Genomic DNA, 22,391 nt, shown 5'->3' on the forward strand with positions numbered 1-22,391 from the left:
CAGAAAACGAAAAACGAAAAAGTGCCAAAAGTCTTCTCACATGGCTGAGCTGCTTTGCAATATACTTCACCACTGAAGAATACAAATATGTATAAAGTAAACTATGATGCAATCTAACTTTCCAACTCAGAAAAATGATAAAGAGCATGAACAAAGAACATGTAAAAACAAATGCAAAATGTGCACAATCTAAAATGAGAAACTGTAACTGCAAGTAACAAAGTCTGAGCCATGGTAAAGAGTTACATTGAACACCAAGCTGATCAGATAACTCCCTGGTTGGTCTGAAGTCCTTCTATCTCCAGGATCTGTACAAATCGGCACATTATGCCAAAAGTCTTCTCACTGGGTGAGCTGCTTTGCAATATACTTCACATTGTTAGAAAAGGCTCCAGAAGGCCTTGTGGACATCAGTATCAGGGGCTGGAGCTGGACAGGCTCTTTCATCAGCACTTCTCCTTCCCTTTGCCAGCCAGGACCTCACATACTGTTCCGGATTGAACTGTCCTAGTGATGGTCCATTACATTTAATGAAAACCAGGCTGACAGAGAGAGCATTCCTTTTTGCAGTAAGGATATCGTTCATGCAGCTGAATGCCCGCTCACACTCACTAGTGGAGACAGCGATGGTTCGGACTGCTTTCAGTAGAGGCTCCATGGCAGCAGGTGTACGGGATGCCCTGGTTTCCTTGTATTCGCGAAAGCCCTGAACAGTCTCTCTTCTGTCCACTTTCAGCACTTCGCACAAACGTAGCACCTCTACGTCCCCATACTGTACGTCTAACTCCTCTTCAGGCCAACTTCCAGGATGGATAACTTTCATGTCCTGGATTAGCTGATTGTCCCGGGCCTCCCGGCCATGTAATGGGATTTCTCTTGTGCTGACATGAGAGGAGGTTGTGGAAGTCATTCTGTGTCTCAGATTCTCTACCATACTGCGGAAAAACTGACCTGCATGAATCTGTACAAGCCTGCCATTCTCACGCAGGGCAACACCCTTGAAGGACTTCTCAGCTAGAGCTGTATGAACTGTAGTCATGTGTGGGCCAGGCATGGTGACCATGGATTCAAAAACTCGTATTTCTCGAGTTAAGAGCCTATCTGCTGTAGGCAGTGTCATCTCTCTTTTTTGGAGTTGCCGAGAGAGGTCGCTGAGCTCTGTGAGCGCATCGTACATCAGTCCCAGATTGCTGACAAACGTTGCAGATGTGAGCACATCATCCAGGCCCTTGTACTTTGCTCTGTCTCTGGAATCCCTGCTCGTGTCGTTTGCAGCATTTGTGAAGTGATCATGAAGCACTCGGTAGTTTTCCCAGACTGCTCTGACGCTCCTTTCACTTGAAGCCACCCAGCGGATGGACAAAACACGCCCTATCACCAGGAGACGCTGTCCGACTGCTTGCGCACACTGCGCTAACTGCCTCTGATTTTTGGGGGAGGCATGGAACAAGGAATAGAGTTTGTCAAAAAAGATCTGGAAATGATTGAGCCCTGAGACCTCCTTGACCACATCCCCAACTGCCAGCTCTAGACGATGATTGGAATAGTGCCACACAAACAGGCTTGGGAATTTACTACACAACTGGGTAGCAACGCCTGTTCTCTTCCCTAGCATGACTGAAGCCCCATCACATGCAAAAGAAACGAAACACTGACCTAAAAAGTCCTCGTTAAAATCTCTTCCAAGACACTCCATTAACGCCTTTGTGATGTCATCAGCCGTTGTTCCATCCAACTCAATCAGCTCCCAAAAAAACGTTTCGGGCTCAGCATCAGCTAATGCTGAGCGTAGACACACAACAAGCACCGTTTTACCACTAATAGTGGTAGATTCATCGACCAAAACACAGAGTTTTCTTTGGTTTTCTGTAATGTCTTTTGCCATTTTTTTCTTCAGCTCATGAGCTATGTGGTCGATGATTTCGCCACAGGTTTTATTGGAGTGCAAAACCCTGCCCACGTTCAGCCCATTCAGTTTCTGTACATTCAAATAAATTGGCATGTCTGTGAATGGCCGGCTATGTTTGCCAATTTTATATGCCGTTCGAAAAACTCTGATAGTGGTGTCTAATTCAGATTTATGCATAGACTGCACTTGATGTTGAATAGTTTCAAGTGAAGCAGATGTAAGGATGTCAGCAGCTTTTACATGGGCTTGTGATTCTTTATGTTCTTTGATTTTTTTTCTCAGGCTAGCTTGTTGTTTGCCCTTGTCAACACCGAAATGAGACACTGCACACTCACCCCATTCAGTTGACAGTTTCAGTCCTTGTCCAGTGTGTATTCCCAAAGATTTGACATCTCTGCATATCCGACATCCTAGCTTCTTATCTTTAAGAAGGAGCCATGCATTGGTCTTGCAAAAATATTGCACCTGGTCCGTTGTCCAGCAGTCAGGTGCATCGCTTTGCCCGGTGTTGGTGGTGGCAGTTGCGCCAGCAGCAGCTAACTTTAGAGGCTCTGGAGGAGGCGGCGGAGCTAGTGCTAATGCTAATGCACTAGAACTTGGAGCAGGAGGATCAACCAAAGAAAGCTCCCCATCAGACACAATTTCCAACACAGGCACAGCGTTCTCTGTATTTGAAGTTTCTTCCTGCGACAACCGCTGTCTTTTTGCACTTTTATTAATCCACGCTAACATTTTAGAAATGCTAATTTGTGACGTGACTTGCTTTCCTTCTCTCGGGGGCATGCCTGCTCTGTTCTATCACTCTACATAGCCACCCACTGGGTGGGAGTTGCACTGCATAAACACAACACACGTGCATCTAGGTATGTAAATTGTAAAGCATTAAAACATGGTTTTACTAACAGTTTTCAGTATGTTGTTACTTCGGCATTATTATTATTATTATTTTGAAACGTGTATTACTATTAAATCACGGTCAAATAGGTTAATTTTGACATAGTCGTTTCCACCACAGTATTTACATGGAGAAGATAAGCCCCGCCCCCTCTCCAGCACGTTCTGTTTGAATGACAGGAGTAAACAGCTGACAGCCGCTGTGAAACTCCAGCGGTTAGAGCGATGAGAATGTCCGTTCGGCACCTCATGACGCATCTACTGAGTACCGGGCGGCTGTATATATATATATGGATGTATAATAAGAACGGCGGGAGAGTGTTGAGTACTGGCACGGTGCATGAGTACCGGAGTACCGCCAGCATGCCGGTACTGAGCAAGAAGTGCCGGTACTCCATGGGTCAGAACCAGAAGTGCCGGTACTGCGTACCGGTGAGTACCGGCCCAATTCCAGCACTGATTATAACATGTTGTGAACTAAAACTGGTTGAATGTGGATAATTCAGCGTGTTTTATTTGTTTTTTTCTGCTTGTTTAACTGTCGATGTCCCTGCACTGACGCTTAATGACCAGCAGGGGGAGACACAGTTCAACAATCAGCAGAGAAAACCTTCAATTGTATTTAACACTAAACTCCTGCAGACACTGTTTATTCTGTCAGGCATCGCATGGGACAGATATTCAAACTCATTGTCATTGAAATGCTCATTAGATCAATTCTATATTACCTTTACAGGTATATATAACTCGTAAAAACAAACATTACCAAACTTCTTCAGTTATGCAGGTAGTTGTTCCCGCTCAAAGTATTGGAAATAACGTACACATATCTTTGTAAGAATGTATGCATTTAGAATAAGCCCCTTGAGATGGGTCATTGGTTTTCTGTAATGAAGTAGTCTACAAAAATATAAGCAATTATTTTTTGCATTCATCAGAATATAACATTTTAAATATTCTATATTTAATCAAAGTATGTAGTAGAATCATGATTTGAGCATGATGGTTTTAGATGGCTTTGTTTCTGCCAAGTGCAGAAAGGACAGTGTCTGTAGCAGCGACAATAACGGTCAATACGTATCAGCTTTCACCGGTCATCTTTCAGCTGTTTAGCATCCTCAAGGAATAAAGCACACTCAAAATATAAATACCCTCACACTGCCAAAGGATGGGCATAGAAGAGTGTTCAAATGACCTAGACAACTTGCCACCGATCATTGTTACTGATGTCGGCGCCTCTCTTGTGTTTGGAGTCGGTGCCTACACCTGTCGGCAAATGTTAAAATGTTAAAATGTAAGCCCATGTCTAAATTACAAACGGGTGTGTTCACGACCTTCAAATCTACAGGCCCAATGACAACTAAACAATCATCCCGACAGAAGAAAGATAGCTAATGTTTTGCTAACCGAATGCTAACAAAGCGGTGGTTTAGCATAAGTAATCTAGAAGTATATTTATAAATACTTTGACTTTTCATGTTTTAAATCTTATTCCCTCAGTGGTGGTTTGTGTTATTGTCGTTCAGCAATTCTTTCTGACTTGGCTCCCTGGTCTCCTTTGTAAAGTTTCCATAGCGTAAATAAATTAAACTTAATCCCATGGCCTTTTTCGGTTGGTTTTATAACCAAACGTGACAGCCAACCACAAACAGTGCTTTCGTACCAAGTTTAAAAATGCTGAATTCAAAGGGTTAACCGTTTTTTTGCTAGCCATAAGGATAAATCAGCGGGTTTCAATCATAGACTGTATATATAAGACAAATATGGTTTCAATCCCCGGGATCCTTCAAAGATGGCCGCCTTCGTGTGAATAGCTAATGGATATGTGACGTCATCAACGCCAAGTCGTCCATCTTTGGAGGACACTCGCGAGCCGAGGAGCTGTACATTGTTCACTTTACACGTTTTAAACTTTGTTGGTAGGCACTGTTATGTCACCTTATGTAACAACGACTGCTAATATAAATATGTTGCGGTATCGGACATGAACATTTGTATTGAACTTCCCTTTAGTCAATATTCAAATATGTTTTTATAAAGGTAGGTTTAGGGTTTTCCTTCCATTTATGTATACCTGTCTCCCTACATTCATCTACCTGTCTCCCTCCCTTTATCTACCTGTCTCCCTCCCTGTATCTACCTGTCTCGGGTAGTGAGGGAGACATTTACCTGTCTCCCTCCCTCCCCCTCTCTCTCTCCCTCTCTCTCTCTCCCTCCTTCAATCCCTCACAGTGGCTCGTGCTGCAACCGAACCATCTGCCAATAACAAGCCTTCTGAGACAGAGAGAGAGCGCGTGAGTGAGAGAGCGAGCCACCTACTCCACAGCGCGCGGGGCTCGTGCAGCATGTCAGAGATGTGAAGCGGCGGGAAGCAGCATGGCGGGAGGACGGCGGGGTCTCGTGGCCCCTCAGAACACGTTCCTGGAGAACATCGTCCGTCGGTCCAACGGTAAGGTTCCGGTGCTGTCCGTTTACATTTATTTAAACGGTGATAACGTGAGTGTTGTGTGGAATGTCTCGTGGTGGTGCGCGGTTGGTTCATCATCAGAAAGCTCTACTCTGATTGGCTCTTAACGTTCCAGAATGTTGAATGTGTCCAGGTAGTTACCTTCATCGCAAGCTAACACTAAGCTGTAGTTACATCACTTAATAGAGGTGTTTGTCTTAATTACAGCTGCTCAGTCAAATCAACCAATGTATATCACTTGTATTCATTTCCACATTGCATGTACGTTTTATGTTGTTAACAGGAATACAGCTACATTTGATTTAAACCGAAATGTACATTCATATTAAAAAAGATGAACCCTAGAACTTATATTACAAGTTATAAGATAAGATAGACCTTTATTGATATTGAAATTCAGGTGTTATTGCAGCAACATAGTAAGAGAGAAAGTGGTACACATGGGAATATACACAGTAATAATGAGGATGCTTTTTTATTTCAATAACAAAATATGAAGAAACATGTAGTAAAAGTATGAATATAAATAACAAAAACACCTTGTCTACCCTTTATGCTACTTCATATACTTATCCAATGTTTACAATTGTATTTAAACACTAAACGGTATGCTATTTAATTTGAAATTCAAAATGTTATTTATCTTGATCTTTCAAAAGTTATTTAATTGGCTTTACACCCTATATTCACTTCACAACCCAAATTCCACATGTATATTGTACAACTAACAATTTGTACATTTAACTATTCATATTATTTGAATGTGAAATGTATTTGTATATTAAGATATTTACTCTCATTTCTAAAAAGCTATTAAATTATGATGTATTTGATGTAAATTATGTATGTATTTGGAAGTGATCCTTTTATAAAGCGATTAATTGCTGAATATCAATAGATTGATTGATATTTAATTGAAGCCCTATTTCACTTTAATATAGGCTATAAAAACGTATTAGTTTACACTCTCCTGTCATACATATTATACACATGAATCTGTTCGTTCAGCAGCAGGAAATAGATAGAGGGAATCCAAACGTACTCTATACTGTTTACCTTCAAATAGGTCACTGCGTACTGGATACAACGATACAACATACAATTAACTTGATATATGGCTGCAACAATGATATTTAAAACTAACTTTGCTCTATTTCAGGCTCCCTATCTTAGTCTCATCTCTGTTGTCACTGTTTCGTCTGTTTCTGCTCCTTTAACGCACTTATCTTTTCAACTTTTCAGTTTGGACATTATCACATAGACAGACAGGTACAGACCAGAGTTTCCACATACTGTCGTGTAGATGTATCCATCCCCTTCCGCTGACCTGTGATGTATATATACACATATATATTACATATATACAGTATATATTTATTATATATACAAAGTATATACCGTATATATATACTGTATATAACACACACACACATTTAGAGGTTATGCTCTGTTTTAAATGTATCATCCAGACGGGGAACCTCCTGCCCTTCGTGTGATTCATAAATTCAGCATCCATTTTACTGCTTTTTCTGACAGTTGAGTCTCTTGAATGTTAAATCTCTAACTCTAACTCTTTCTCCTGTCTTGTGACCAAATGTTTCTCCTTAAATGTACCTGACTTTATGGCTGTAGGATATGAAGACACATACAACATGTTATTGAATACTGATAAACATATTACATGCACTCACATTTTCCTTGTTTCTTTATCACAAGATATTCCTTTTGATTAATTTACAGATATTAAAGAGTACTCAGATCTGCCTTTTTGCTGTTTTCAGTAATCCTAAATTGCGTGTTAAATACAAAAATAAATATTTGTTCAACATTCTTTAATTAAACATTGAATTTAACACAAAAGGCACCCAAACAATTATAATAATAGTGCAGTTCCCTACTCATACCCTCTTCCGACTAACTAAAAAAGTGTATTTTGAGATGTGTCTATCGAACAAGTTGAAATCTAAAGTTGACAATTAACAAAAGAATCTATCGTGCAGCCCAACACGCCTTTATCCCAGCAGCAAACCAGCATTTCTTATTTTATGGAGCTACCTGGCTAATGTGAAAATAATGAACATCCCGAAGCTCAAACTACACCCTTCAGATAACCATATGTTTGAATCAACTCCTCTATTAGACAGTGTTAATACACAGTATAACATTCTTAAATATGCAGAGGATTGTAATAGGAGGTGAACCCAATCCTGCTATCTCAGTAGAATCTATTACACTGATTGTTTGAATTACAAATATCCAACGTATGAGATAGTTTCTCATCATGGTAATTTACCGTGAAACCCCATTGACTCCACATTAGGCCACAGAATTGAAGTTAAGCGACTCTGCTCTAAGGCTGTGTTTAAATGTGACATCAGCACAATAAATCGCAGCCTCATCAGTGGCTTCGATGACACGGTCAGCAGAGAAGCAGACCTCAGCCAATTAAAAAAGGGCAAGGGCACATTAGATGTTTAAAACGCATGGTGTGTAGAGTGCTGCAGGAACGAGTCCTAAAACCCGGACATGATGGAGCAGTTCTTCACTTCCTGTTCCCTCGTCTCAATGTCAGTGGGTTCTTTCAATAGGATTTTTGTCAGATCCTAAAAATAGGGTTGGCGGTTGGTCCTAAATGCTCTAAACGTGAATATTTAACATTATGAGTCAAACATGCGGTTGCTAAAAGATACTGCAGATGTTCTTGGGAATTTTTAAATACACAGCATTTAAGCTTAAAAAATCACAAGTAGTGTTCACTTGTTAAGATACATAAGATAAGATTTAATGTTGAAAAAACAGCTGAAAAAAAAACCTAATTACAAATAAATCAAAAATCTAGCTTCAAGTAAAATACATATTGATAGCGAAAGATTTATATATCTGTGTAAAGATTTATATGTCCTGTTTGTTGGCCACAGAGCATATTTTTTTCGCAAAATAATCAAAAATGCAACGGAAAAAGCCCATTGGTTCAATGCAGTTAAAGGCATACGTTTGGGTAGGTGTACACAAATACGTCAACCTTGCAGCACTCTATTCAATGCTTACCTTACCTGGCCATCATGGAGGACAATACTGCTGACACTGCAGAGTTTTCAGGGTATATAAGCCTTTTTAATCATGGAGATGTTGCTCAAACTTATCTCTGTGAATCATATTTTATAGCCTGTTGTTTTTTTAACCACAGTATGCTCGTGGCAGCAATCCAGAGATGATACTCTCTATCAGTCAGAGTTCATATTCCTCTCGGGATGAATAGTAAAAACGTCCTCTTACTTTAACGTGTCCAATACTTTAGTTAACGAATAAATATCCTTAACATTAATGACATCAACCTTAGCTGTAGAATAGAATAGTTGAATGTCATTATACAATGAGATAAATGCTTCTCCCTTTCAAGGGTGTCATCAAAACAAAACATCACAACATAAGACAACAAAATACACGCAGCATACATACTTAGGAATAAGGGATAAAGGAATAAAGAATAAAGTGCAGTAATTATTTCCAGGAGTATAAAAATAAAATCTGTAATGTAATAAATAATAATAAACATTGTAACTGTGAGGATGTTGGCAAGCTGATGTTGGGTCGGTTTATATCCTAAAGACACGCGCACAGACACCCTTCTGGTAATAGAAAAACAACACATGTATCTGTATCTGTCAGACGTCTTCCTCCTGTTGAACTCTTGCCGTTAAATGAGGAGCAGACCATGGATGCTGGGTTAGCCTCAATTCCACTGCTGTTTAAGTCAGCGTAACGATAACCTATGGCTGAACAATGGATTCATTTCACATTATGCTGCTCACCCCAACTCACCCCCAATTAATGAAGTAACAAAGGAGGAATTCAAGCCTTACACTCAGAAGAGCTGCTAGCACTGATAGGCTGGCGTGTCCATTAAACCACACAGTTAGAAACATTCGTCCTGATTTGTTTAAACTCACAATTTGGCCATATATGACACATTTAACTTTTTTTAAAAATTCATTTATTTTCCACAAAATCAATATCATTTAGGTTTATTTGTCGTGACTGTGTTGTGTGTGTTTCATACGGTCAAAAAAAATCTCCATCCTGAAGTAGGTGACATGAACTTGTATTTTGCATTGGGGGAAGTGGTGTAGTTAAAGTCCTCGGAGGTTCTCCAGGAGAACGCTAAAGCCTGCAGGCTGCACTCCAGCTCTCACCATATCCTGCTCCGCTGGGATTCAACTCAGGCATTTGTTTGAAACATTTAAGTTTAAGCGTAAAGTATTCATGAAGTCTTACCTGAATGTGGAAGTGATGGTCTTTGGGGTATTATAGTGCAAACATAGGAAAGCACAACACAAGTGGTACAGGTTTAGGTTCATAACATTCATAACAGCTGAATGACACATCTGCTACCTACGATCAGGTTCAGTTAATTATCAAAATATATGACCTTTATTTGTCAGTTACCGTCTCATCGTAGGTAGCTTTGGACAAAAGTCTCATCATGTTGAAGGAAAAGCAGGTGAAATACTCAAAACGCCGATGTCTTGCTGTCAAATCTTGCTCCATAATAAAACAACACATTGATATTAATCTTTAAAGGTTTAATCTGATAGTAAAGGTCCATCATATCTCATTCTACGCGGCTACAACTGTATCTCAAAGCTTCATAAACGTGTTGGCTTGCACTTGAAAAATGGGAGAAGAACAAGCATAATTTCTGTAGGGACTAAGGCAGCATTAAGAAATAAATAGCCTTAGGTGTACATTTGTAAAACATATGTTCTTTTCCTTTTAAGTAAACACAACATATGACATCCCACCTCATTCCCTGTTTTCACGAAATACCTGTATTTATTTTCGTACTTCAAAATGTATTCAATCAAAATCCCAAATTACACTAATATAGCAAGTTAAAAAAAAGTGTCTGGGTAAATTAATGATATCTATTATAAGCTGCTTTACATTAACAAGTCAAAAGTGGTCAAAGGCAAAATATCAGACATTTAAAATGCATTCAAAAGACAGCTATGGTAAAAAGAGACAACACTATTGCACCAAACCAAAATGGATTCTTAAATGACCACAGCATTGAAAAGGAAACATTGATCAGTTACTTTAGCTAATAACCTAAGAGTCACTTTTTCCGAAATCCACTTTTCCCATCGTCATAAGTTAGATCCATCACACGGCAATTATTTATAATAAAAGCTCTCCTTATGCGTGCTCCTGATGGGAATAAAACACACACACACATACACACACACACACACACACACACACACACACACACACACACACACACACACACACACTGCTGTAAATGTGCGTGTTTGTGTGAGTTGCTGCTGGTGGGTTGTGATTGTCTGTTCGTGTGTCTATACCTACAATACATCACAAACACTGAGAGACTTTGTTTTTTTTACCATGGTGTAAACAAACCTTCTAGTTCACACATGATCAGCTACGTGGATGGATAGGTCTGTAGAAAGAAAGAAAGATAAATACGCAATATTTATCTGTGTAAGGGATGTATGATTATGGCTCAAATAACAATTATGATTTGTTTCATATTAAGGCAGGATTATTGATCCCAGTTTCCTATAGTCTTTTAGAACCAAATTGAATCTATGTTTTTAACACTCAAACTTGCAAAAAGTTAAGTTGCTAAACAGTTGACTTTGTGTAAAGGGGGTAATTAATAAATGTCTAAATCATGATTATTATACCATTAACTGTAAGGTTGCAACAGTTGGGTGATACATTCAATTGTCTATCACCAGAACAGTCATTGGGAATCATTTTACACGAATCAATCAACTGTTACATTTAATCTAAAGCAAAAAGGTTTCAGCTTCTGAAAGTGAATCTGTTCTTGTTCTCTTACTGTTCGATCACTTTTTGTTGGACAAAACAAGGACAAAATAATAAGAAAAGGTCCCAATAGACTGCAAGGAAGCTTTTTATATTACTGCCCAAATGATTAGGAGATAATATAATACAAATAATTGTTAGTTGCAGCCTTAATCAACAGTGCAGCCCCACCATGTGTCAAACATGGTTCTAAAGTTGTGAGCCCATGCACTTAATGGGGATAAGTTAAATCTGCTGTTTGTGTGGTCAGATACAAACTTCGTGCTGGGGAACGCTCAGATCGTGGACTGGCCGATCGTCTACAGCAACGACGGCTTCTGCAAACTGTCCGGGTACCATCGGGCCGAGGTGATGCAGAAGAGCAGCACCTGCAGGTACAGCCATTTTATGTTTCAAATATCTCTATTGAGAAGAAGCATACAAGTGTAAGCAATAGTACAGACTTCTTTGGGGTGGAAATCATGCTTTTTCAACATAGAAGACAAACCGAACAGCCAACAAGAAATAATAGAGAAAAAACAGCATGACAGGAATAGCATACTTAATGACATACATAGTCAAAGTGGGAAAGAACATACAAAATACTCCTGCCATTTTATTATATGTTTCTTAATGCTCTTAATGTCTTTCATTTTTGTAAAGCACTTTGAATCGCCTTGTGTTGAAAGGTGCTATATAAATAAACGTGCCTTGCACACGCTGATGTTAAACCAGAGTGATGGAGAGTTTATCAGCACTGTGTGTTTTTACTTCTCCTCCCGCAGCTTCATGTACGGAGAGCTGACGGACAAGGACATGGCGGACAAAGTGCGGCAGACCTTTGAAAGCTACGAGATGAACTCTTTTGAGATTCTGATGTACAAGAAAAACAGTGAGTACTTCATGTTTTTTTAACAATACAAATTACAATGCAAATGTACTTCTGAACCCCCAAAGAACCAGAAATATAATGTTGCTTGCGTCACAGCAGCTCCATTTAAAGACAAGAATGAAACAAGAACACATACAACATTGAACTATTACAATACAATCATTGAGGACAATATGTTCTAGTCTCTACAACCGACTTTAGAGATGGGATTAAGTTCCATATTTCATTTTCCTATTGACCGGTGCACAAAGAGTCTGACCCTAAAAATATGGCAGAACCCTGTTTCTCCTATTACATGGTAAAAATGTGTATTTATTCTTTGAGGAGTCCTATTATGGTTTTCAGAGTTTTTCCTTTTACCTCAAAGTCTTCCCTGATACATTATATGAAACCTGTAAATGAGCATACTATTATGTCTATGTCTTCTTTAAGGACATATTTGGGGTCAAAGACAGTGTTATTGTCCAGTTTTAATACTTTTTTAGGGTAGGTTGATTCAAAGTTTCTCAAGCAGTTGACCTTCAATCTTTAAGCACAACTTTATTTAGTGGTTTTAATTTGTGTTGGATAAACACAGAGCGAGTACAACCCAACATTGTGCTTGTATATTTAGCAACTGTCTTGGAAAGTAAATGGGCATGTGGTAGAAACAATTCAAAGACACTATTTTTTCCAGTCCTGATAATGGATGTAGCGTAATGAGTGAGCCATCTCGCGTCCTAGCTGCACAGGCAAGCAGCTAGACTAATTCAACATGACAAATCACTTAAGTTGTTGTTGTAATATCATAACATTTCCCTTTGGGCAAGTGGATTTCTTATTGCCTTTAAAACCTTGAACCCTGGACTCGCCCCAAAGGACTTAAGCCAGCAGGAAAATGATTCTGTTTGTTCTTTTGCAGACAGATTCAAAGTGGGCTCAGGGTAGCAGATGGTCGATCATAACACCCACCTATTTGTATGAAAATACCTACTTGATATTGTCATTACGGATAACAAAAGGAGCGTCAGGTGGTGAAACAAATACAATTTCCTCTGTTTTCTTTGTCTTAATCTCAAGAGCTTTACGCTCACTTGGCAGCCTCTCAACGACAGAGACGGAGAAAGATGTCTGTTAAATATAATAAGCCTCTCAGTTTCACTCATTTAGTGCAGATTTCTTTGTTAAAGGAGAACAATACCACGCGAAGAACAAGCTGCTACTTTTATCAGACTTAACAAGACTGTTCAGTTTCACAGTGACGTGAAAATAGCTAGTTCCAAAACTGGCAAATGGCTGCCTTTTAACAAAGCCCCCTTTTATCCAAAGTGCTTTTTTGCCTTGTGATTGGAGTGTCAATGTCCTGGGAAAGGACACTGACATGAGGAAAGGACACTTTGACATGAGGAAAGGACACTTTGACATGAGGAAAGGTGTACTTATTTCCCGGGCATTTTATTCCCTAGAGAGCAAGCGACACAGGAGAGTGATGGGGAGGAAAAACAAAGACCCTGGTTCATATTTAATGCTTGACTCCCTCAACACTTTGGCCACATGAGTACAATCATTTATGTACATATATATTATATTTATATTCGTACCTTTCACGTTATTGTTAAAAAGCTTCCACTGAAACCCAAACTCTAAGAGTTCAGTGGTTTTTTGAGAGCAGTATGAGTTTGTTTTTGAGTCAGAACCAAAAGAAGGTGTTTTACTGAGTTCTACATCAGTGTTCACAGGTGGTGCTACACCCGACTGGCACAGGGACACATGTGTGTGTGTGGTTTTCGCTTCAGTTCACACTGGCACACAATATTACACATGCTGTGCGGATACAAAACAAGATGCTGTGTGTATCAACAGCGCTGTACACAAAACAGTCACACTTTCAAATGGCTTATACAACACTGAAAAACTATTAATGATTGAACATTTAGTGCAGCTTCTCCACCAGTTGCTGATGTTTGATTATCAGCTTTTCTGTCAAACTGCAGTCTTCACTCCACTTAACAGGGTTTTCCTCGTCCTTACACACTCTCAGCCAATTAAAACACGGCAAAGGAGAAACAAAACTGCTTCAAAATGACTGTTAACACTTAATGTACCAATTTGGATTGGATTGGACCAGTTAAGAGACAGAGGACATCCGTTCTGCCATTTAATTCAGAGACTGAGAAAACCAAGAGCCCTGTTATTGGGTGTAGTTTGCTAAAGAAAATAGTTCCTCCATGAAACCCCTCTCAGAAACTCTGTGGATTATCCTGAGTAGCCGGGTCATGATTTTATGAAAATAAATCCTGGTGAGTTCTTTTGTTATGTATTTCTTGGTTGAGTGCCATCTTCTTCCATTATACTGGAGAGAAGGCAGACATCTGTATGGCCAATATCTCAAACACTCTGCAACTCAAACCATATCATGTTGATGAATAGCACTACAGGAAATAGGAAAACGATGTACTTTCCATTTTGGGTTTTCTCCTTCAGTCTCCCCCTGTCCTATCATGGATGTTTTGATTGGAAGTGAGACAAATGTATGATGTCTGAATGGGGTTTTGACTCATTTTGGAGCTGCCCCGTCAATGGTGTAAATTGGATTTTTGACACTTTAAACACCTTCTCAATACACAAAATAGATTCAGCAGCTCAAGGTGAAACGGTTCATTCTCACTTTCAGGTGAGGGTGTTGAGTTTTGACGAAAACAAACTTCCTTTGTGTGTGTGTGTGTGTGTGTGTGTGTGTGTGTGTGTGTGGTGTGTGTGTGTGTGTGTGTGTGTGTGTGTGTGTGTGTGTGTGTGTGTGTGTGTGTGTGTGTGTGTGTGTGTGTGTGTGTGTGTGTGTGTGTGTGTGTGTGTGTGTGTGTGTGTGTGTGTGTGTGTGTGTGTGTGTGTGTGTGTGTGTGTGTGTGTGTGTGTGTGTGTGTGTGTGTGTGTGTGTGTGTGTGTGTGTGTGTGTGTGTGTGTGTGCGTGCTCCAGGGATGCCAGTCTGGTTTTTCATGAAGATTGCTCCAATCAGGAACGAGCAGGATAAAGTGGTCCTGTTTCTCTGCACCTTCAGTGACATCACCGCCTTCAAGCAGCCAATCGAGGACGACTCTTCAAAAGGTGGGTGGGGCTAAAAACAATGGACAATATGACAAAAATCAACTACAATTCTTAGGCACTGTTAGTGTTTTTGTTCACACACTGATTAACTGCGCTAGACATATTAGAGAAGAATAATTTTCCACATATCTAGCTGCAAAACTGTCAGTACAAACGTCTGAAAAAAAAACATTGGTCATAACTAAACCTCCTCTTAAGCTGTGAGAACAAGGTAATAGGACCAGCCGGTTTTTCACTTTGATCAATATCGTGAGACAGTTATAACGCATACATAGATTTTTATAAGAAACCTAAGAGGGTGTTGTTTTAAGGAGAACAATCGGTGCTTGTTGATCCCTGCTGTGGGCAAGCTTTATGTTTTTTTTGTGGCTTTCCAGAAAACACAATAAGGCCGGTTTATAAGTGCTTTGAATGTCAATAAAAATACATTTTCTTGTCTTGATAAAGAACGCTGCTGGCCCGTGCTTTTACCAACCTATCCTTCACACTCCACCATGTTTTATCATTTGTGTTATAACTTTGTGTCACTATGGGAATTGCCTCGGCCATAGTTTAACAGCTCACTCTGTTATCAAAGAACGATGTTACGTTTAGTAACGCAACATTTTTGTAATGCTTTTGTGTTATGCATTAAGTGACTAAGATCAGATAAGATAAGACGTACTTTATTGGTCCCACATTTGGACATTTTGCTTTGAAGCAGCATAAACAAATTAATAAAAGCATGTGGGTGTGAAACCCTGACATTGACAATATAAGTCAGGGGTGGGGAACCTCCGGCCCCCGGGCCGTATACGGCCCGTGAGACCATTTGGTGTGGCCCTCGAGGTAATTTATAAACACACGCAAAAAAGAAAAAAATTAAAGAAATCTAGACCGCAAAATAATTAAACAAGTGAGTGCCTGTTTTTCCTGGCCAAGGTCAGGGTCCTTGAACACAACACAAGCCTAACGTGTCGTCACGTGGTATATGTCTCGTCTGACAGGGGTGTAGTTCGGGGAGCACCAGAACGCAGCTCCGCTCCGGCACTTCCAAAAATTGCAGTACCCATAAGGAGCCGTACACATGTGTGATACTGATCATACAGTCAATAACTTTGTTGTTATTAGCATCTTGTTAGCTAGCTATGCTAACGAATATAAGAAGCTTTTTCTCCAACCAGTGAGGTAAAGGCACATCTTATATGATCATTTTAGTTATAAAAAATAAGAGAATAAAGTAAACAGGTATAAAATACTATATGACAGTAACACAAAAGTTGTTATTAATAAACAAGAATACAGTTTGAAGGGAGAGTGATTTGTAAAATATCCATAAAGAAAAAGAAAATCTGCTTACAGTTATGTTTCATATGGGTGTTGAGAGATGTATGATCCATTGATCTAATGTTGCTCTCAAAGTGCACCAGATTTAAAGAACATTTAAAAACAAATCTTCCCGGGGGAGCATGCCCCCGGACCCCCCTAGACGGGGTTAGGTCCCCCCCACTTAAATAATGTTCACATGGATAGGAAACTAAATACATTTGCACACATCTTGTGTCCATATCTTTTTGTTTTGGTGGTCATGCTACAACCGTGCATGTGCGTGCGTGCATGCATGCGCGAGTCATGGTAAGATATCTGGATTAAGAGGTTGCTTTTTCTTTTTCTTTGCACAGCATGAAAGAAAGGTGAAATGAATGGGCTGTGATTTTAGTATTTTTAAGCAGAGGTCAATAATTTGTACGGCCCTCGGAGGATGTTGAAAACATTGAAATGGCCCTTGAGAGGAAAAAGGTTCCCCACCCCTGATTTAAGTCAATGAAACTTGACAAAAAATAGAAAAATAGGCAAAAGAAAATTACACATTAAGTTGATAAACATTATGTGATGATTCAAAAAAGCTTTAACCTGATCATTCTTAAAATGTATACTTATTCAAGGTTTCAGATCATGAAGAACATTTTGTCTCGAGGTAGGAACAGCCTGTTAGGTTTTAAATCGTGCACTTGTTCAGTCATCTGATGTTCCATGTTTTCTTATTCTGTGTGCTTTTCAGGTTGGGGTAAATTTGCCCGTCTGACTCGTGCGCTGACCAGCAGTCGAGGCGTTCTGCAGCAGCTCGCTCCAGCTGTGCAGAAAGGAGAGAACGTCCACAAACACTCACGGCTGGCAGAGGTGAGATCAGCTCTCTCTCAGCTCTCCTCACTGAACCAGACATGGTTTAGAAAGGAGACGCTGCACTGAATGTCAATTTCCTGTATCTGTGTCTCCAGCTGCGCCACCTCTCTAGGACTCTGAGTCTTTTAAACACATTGGGAGAAGTGATTCTGAACTCAGTCACCCAAGTAAATATTGGACGCATTTTTCACAAGCCAGAACAATCTGACACTAAAATGATATTTTTCAGAAGCACAAATCAGGAAAAAGGAGAACTCGGGAGGACTTTTTCACAAGACTAACCGGGTGTTTCAAGTCATTATTTATTGTAAAAAAATATATTTTTATAAGTTCCAAAAATCACAACATGTTTTAAGTAACTAAATATTCTCTTTTCGGTGTTAAGCCTTTAAAGAAACACCATTTTGAGTGTGTTAAATACAAATAGGCCGGGGTTGAATCATTTCAACTGCACCATCAACAAAAAAACATTGTTTATTCGAAACTAGGAAAACAAATGTTCATCGTAAAAGACAATATAAAAAGCATCAATTGAAATAATAACAAAAATCATATTTTCTTCTTTTCTTTCATTCAACATGATGAATAAAACTTCAGTACACTCTCCAATCGTTTTATATTTGGTACACAGCAGGACACAAGACAGAATTGATATAAGCGTACCAAACATTGTGAGCACTAACATAATGTGGTTTTCTTTCAGTTATGAGAAAAGTACTTTACATTGATCTGGAACAAAGTACCTCTGACATCCTGGGTCTATCTGTTATTAGTGTGCAGACGGGCTGAGAGATGGAGGCAGTTCCTGTTGTTTATTGACGGCCTGCTTTCAGAGCGAGACAAACACACTGTTATTAAAGTCTGCCGAGTGGACTCCTCTGTCACCAGAACGCCTGCGGACCCTCAAAACACATATCAGGGTTTTAATGTAATGTGATGAATACAACAGAATATATAGCGGTTTCTTATTTCTAGAGATACTGAATGAAATTGTTCAGATCAATCAATAGTGAATGTGACTTCCCAGTAAGGAGTCTCTGGAGAGAAACTGCAGCTAAAAGATTTAAAGTATTGTTTACCTCCATCGATTCTGTTTTTGTTGGCAGGAGCAGGTCATTCATTCATTTGTGGAGCTGGGAGAATACATTCTTACTTTACTTAAAGGGGACCTATTATGTAAAATCCACTTCTTCATGTCTCTTCTACATCAACATGTGTCCCCTCTTCTTCATGTCTCTTCTACATCAACATGTGTCCCCTCTTCTTCTTGTCTCTTCTACATCAACATGTGTCCCCTCTTCTTCATGTCTCTTCTACATCAACATGTGTCCCCTCTTCTTCTTGTCTCTTCTACATCAACATGTGTCCCCACTTCTTCATGTCTCTTCTACATCAACATGTGTCCCCTCTTCTTCATGTCTCTTCTACATCAACATGTGTCCCCTCTTCTTCTTGTCTCTTCTACATCAACATGTGTCCCCTCTTCTTCATGTCTCTTCTACATCAACATGTGTCCCCTCTTCTTCATGTCTCTTCTACATCAACATGTGTCCCCTCTTCTTCATGTCTCTTCTACATCAACATGTGTCCCCTCTTCTTCATGTCTCTTCTACATCAACATGTGTCCCCTCTTCTTCATGTCTCTTCTACATCAACATGTGTCCCCTCTTCTTCATGTCTCTTCTACATCAACATGTGTCCCCTCTTCTTCATGTCTCTTCTACATCAGCATGTGTCCCCTCTTCTTCATGTCTCTTCTACATCAACATGTGTCCCCTCTTCTTCATGTCTCTTCTACATCAACATGTGTCCCATCTTCTTCATGTCTCTTCTACATCAACATGTGTCCCCTCTTCTTCATGTCTCTTCTACATCAACATGTGTCCCCTCTTCTTCATGTCTCTTCTACATCAACATGTGTCCCCTCTTCTTCATGTCTCTTCTACATCAACATGTGTCCCCTCTTCTTCATGTCTCTTCTACATCAACATGTGTCCCCTCTTCTTCATGTCTCTTCTACATCAACATGTGTCCCCTCTTCTTCATGTCTCTTCTACATCAACATGTGTCCCCTCTTCTTCATGTCTCTTCTACATCAACATGTGTCCCCTCTTCTTCATGTCTCTTCTACATCAACATGTGTCCCCTCTGTGGAAAGAGACTCTGAATGTTTCAGGAGAAAATATTCTCTCTTTTTGTCCTGATCCATTTCTATTAAAAACCTGTCTGAAAATGAGCTGAACAGATTTCGGCCAAACACCTCAGAGACATGTTCTGAATATATCTGAGACCTGTAATATATTGATGAAAAACAGTATAATAGGGGACCTTTAACTCTTACTCACCAGTATGTCTGTCCTCACAGCTGCCTGAAACTTTTACAGTAGCATACAAATATCCTCTATCGTCGACCGCTTATCGCAGTGGTCCCCAAACTAAGGCCCGCGGGCCGGGTACGGCCCGCCTCCACATTTGGCCCGGCCCCCTGAACAATACCAGAGACGCATTATGATTTATTTATTTATTTTTTTATTTATTTAAAAAAATAAATAAAAATGTTCAGTCTGGCCACGCGAATCCTAGACTAGCCCCTGTCAAAATGTTGTGACCTGCTCTATCTAAATCAGTCGCATTGACCCGAAGACACATTTTGAGTTGTATACACTGTTGGAAAGAGGAGGTTCCTAGCTTTCTAATGATATCAGGATTGTTTTTGTACTCCAAATATTAAGCGAAATATGTCACATTATATAATGACTGTCACCGAGTCATCATTTTGAGAAAAAGGCCTTCAAAGTTTTCTCTTCTCTGGAATCCATCGATCTGATTGATTATTAGCGGAGCAAATGATCAAAATACTACCGAGGGAAGATATTTTTGTTTGGAGGGGAAGCTCGCGAGTGTGTGTGTATACGTGTGTGTGTGAATGTGTGTGCTTGTGTAATTTTGCGTTTGTGTGCATTGTGATTGTTTCCCGGGGAAAACAATCACGAGAAACACCGGCTGCTGTTATGCCTGCTGTGACGTCAAGTTACTCCGTTCTCCGCTTGTAATTATGCCGAAGCTTCAAAGCTGTATTTATCATCTGAATTTGCCAAAACAAGTTTAATATTCTGAAAGCCAAGACTTGTTTAATTAAAATCAGATGAAAACAAACTGTAACGGACCCTGCAGTGTTATCTATGATTACTATACTCTTACATTCATAATTTCAGCGGAGTGAGGGGGGCGGCGCTGCGGAAGAGCAGATTGCGAGTGAGAAATAAATAAATTGGAAATAAAAGTTTCATATTCTGAAAGCCAAGACTTTGTTTGTTTAAAATCAAACAAAACACCCGAACCCCGAAAAAATAGTTTTTTTTACGTAAATCCACGTTTATTTTTGAGAGATTCTGCTCTGACATCTAAGCTAAACTTTTACCTGTTAAGATTGTGCACGGCACAACAGAAAGTTACAGTAATTTTCAATGGACTTTTTTTCTGTGAAGAACCCAGAGAGGGTTATTTGGTTATTATTTATTTCATAAATAGTGTTATTTATTTCATTAATAGTGTTATTATTTATTTCCTGACTTTTTTTCTGTGAAGATCCCGGAAAGGGTTATTAATATTTGGTTATGTGTGGCTTTCTAGAAAACAATAAATGTTTACGTTTAGACACCCATGCGATCGTCACACTTTTTCTGTTACAAACTGACCCGGCCCCCATCAGAGAAGGGAAAAGTTATGTGGCCCTCACAGGTAAAAGTTTGGGGACCCCTGGCTTATCAGGTCGCAGGTGAAGCAGTTTTTTTAAAACTAAAGATGTTCATACAGCTCTTTTAATCATTTGGTAATGAATCCCACAGTTACACCCAAACTACAGAGACACACATCTGTTTTAAAGAAGTTCATGCAAACTGATTCCTAAAGTTACATTTCAGTCAGACAACTCACGTGTTCTTAATATGTTTATTAGAAGCAGCATATAGTTTGGCGTCTAGGCTCGGGCCTCATCGCTCCACAGATTTACAAAGAACATTGAGTGATGATTAGATGACTATCCTCCGAGCCTACAGGTGGAAGCTGGGGTGGTGGTGGGGCAGGCGAGCAGCAGCAACATGAAACAGCAGCAGGAACATGAACGCAGCAGTAGCAAGTAGGGATGCCAGCGATTATTCGATTTTTCGAATATTCGTTACAGTCTCCATAATCGAAAATTATTTCTTAAAATTCGATTTTTTCTTATTATTATTTATGTTTTTCTTTTTTTTCCTGGCTTAGTTTCAACCAAAATATAGACTAATGCTAATAATAGTAATAGTATTAATAATTGTAAATGGCCATTGGTCACACCACCAGTTTGTTTTACTGTAAACTTGGAGGAAGCCAGCAAGCAGACTGCGGGGGGGGGGGGGCGGGGCGATTTATATTCACCAGGGCTGTCCGATTTGGCAGCATAGCGAGGCAGAGGCAGGAAGACCTGGCAGCTTCAATAGAGCGGCATGTTTAGGAGAATGTGTTTGGTTGGTTGTAAGAGGGACGAGGTGCGTCACGTGTTCATGTATCATTGGTGCTCGAGTTGACTGCCTGAACTAGCTCGCAGGCTTCGCCCCATTTCCTTTCTATGTATCCTGTCCTCAGAAATTAATGTGAACTTTTTTTGTTTATTTTCTAGTAATACTCTGTTTTCTCACAGCCAAAAGAGTCTGTCATTCAATGACATAACATTTTGCACACTGGACAGTATGACATGTTAGCACATGATGGTGACATGTTGTCGAGTACACCACAGCACCAAGGAAATTATATTTGAGAAGTGAATTAATGCATAACTACTTAATTAATGTATGAATCATTTCCTATCTCACTAGACTAGAGTGTACATGTAGGGTGTAGAAGTTGTACAATTGGAAATTAAATTTAAGTTGATTAACATTTCTATTTGTTATTTTATTTGGTAACAAAGAACAGATTTTGTCCATTTATTTTTAACTTAGTTTTAACAGTTTTTATTTTATTTTGTATTCTTTGAATTGACCTCCGTAGGCGTGTGTTGGTCCTGTGTTGCTTTCTATTATATAACCATCTGCTGCCATTTTGGCCATCAAGCTGTGGAAAAATGAATATTCTTATCCTAAGATAATAAGAATTAAAACGTGTTAAATGCACT

At 39.5% G+C, this 22,391-nt stretch overlaps 1 protein-coding gene across 2 annotated transcripts in view; it reads left to right on the plus strand.

Moving 5' to 3' along the window:
• Positions 1–5,078: 5,078 nt before the first annotated feature.
• LOC117553434 (potassium voltage-gated channel subfamily H member 1-like) overlaps positions 5,079–22,391 on the plus strand; it is a gene marked incomplete at its 3' end in the record, with an annotated part of 56,851 nt that continues 39,538 nt past the window's right edge. Inside the window, 6 exon segments of one of the 2 annotated variants that reach the window (XM_034227352.1) lie at positions 5,079–5,252; positions 6,513–6,539; positions 11,374–11,497; positions 11,888–11,994; positions 14,948–15,076; positions 17,118–17,236. In XM_034227352.1, coding sequence (XP_034083243.1) covers positions 5,180–5,252; positions 6,513–6,539; positions 11,374–11,497; positions 11,888–11,994; positions 14,948–15,076; positions 17,118–17,236 — 579 coding nt within the window. 2 annotated transcript variants of the gene reach the window in all.

This window comes from Gymnodraco acuticeps, unplaced genomic scaffold (genome assembly GCF_902827175.1).
Source record: "Gymnodraco acuticeps unplaced genomic scaffold, fGymAcu1.1, whole genome shotgun sequence".
Taxonomy (NCBI): Eukaryota; Metazoa; Chordata; class Actinopteri; order Perciformes; family Bathydraconidae; genus Gymnodraco; species Gymnodraco acuticeps.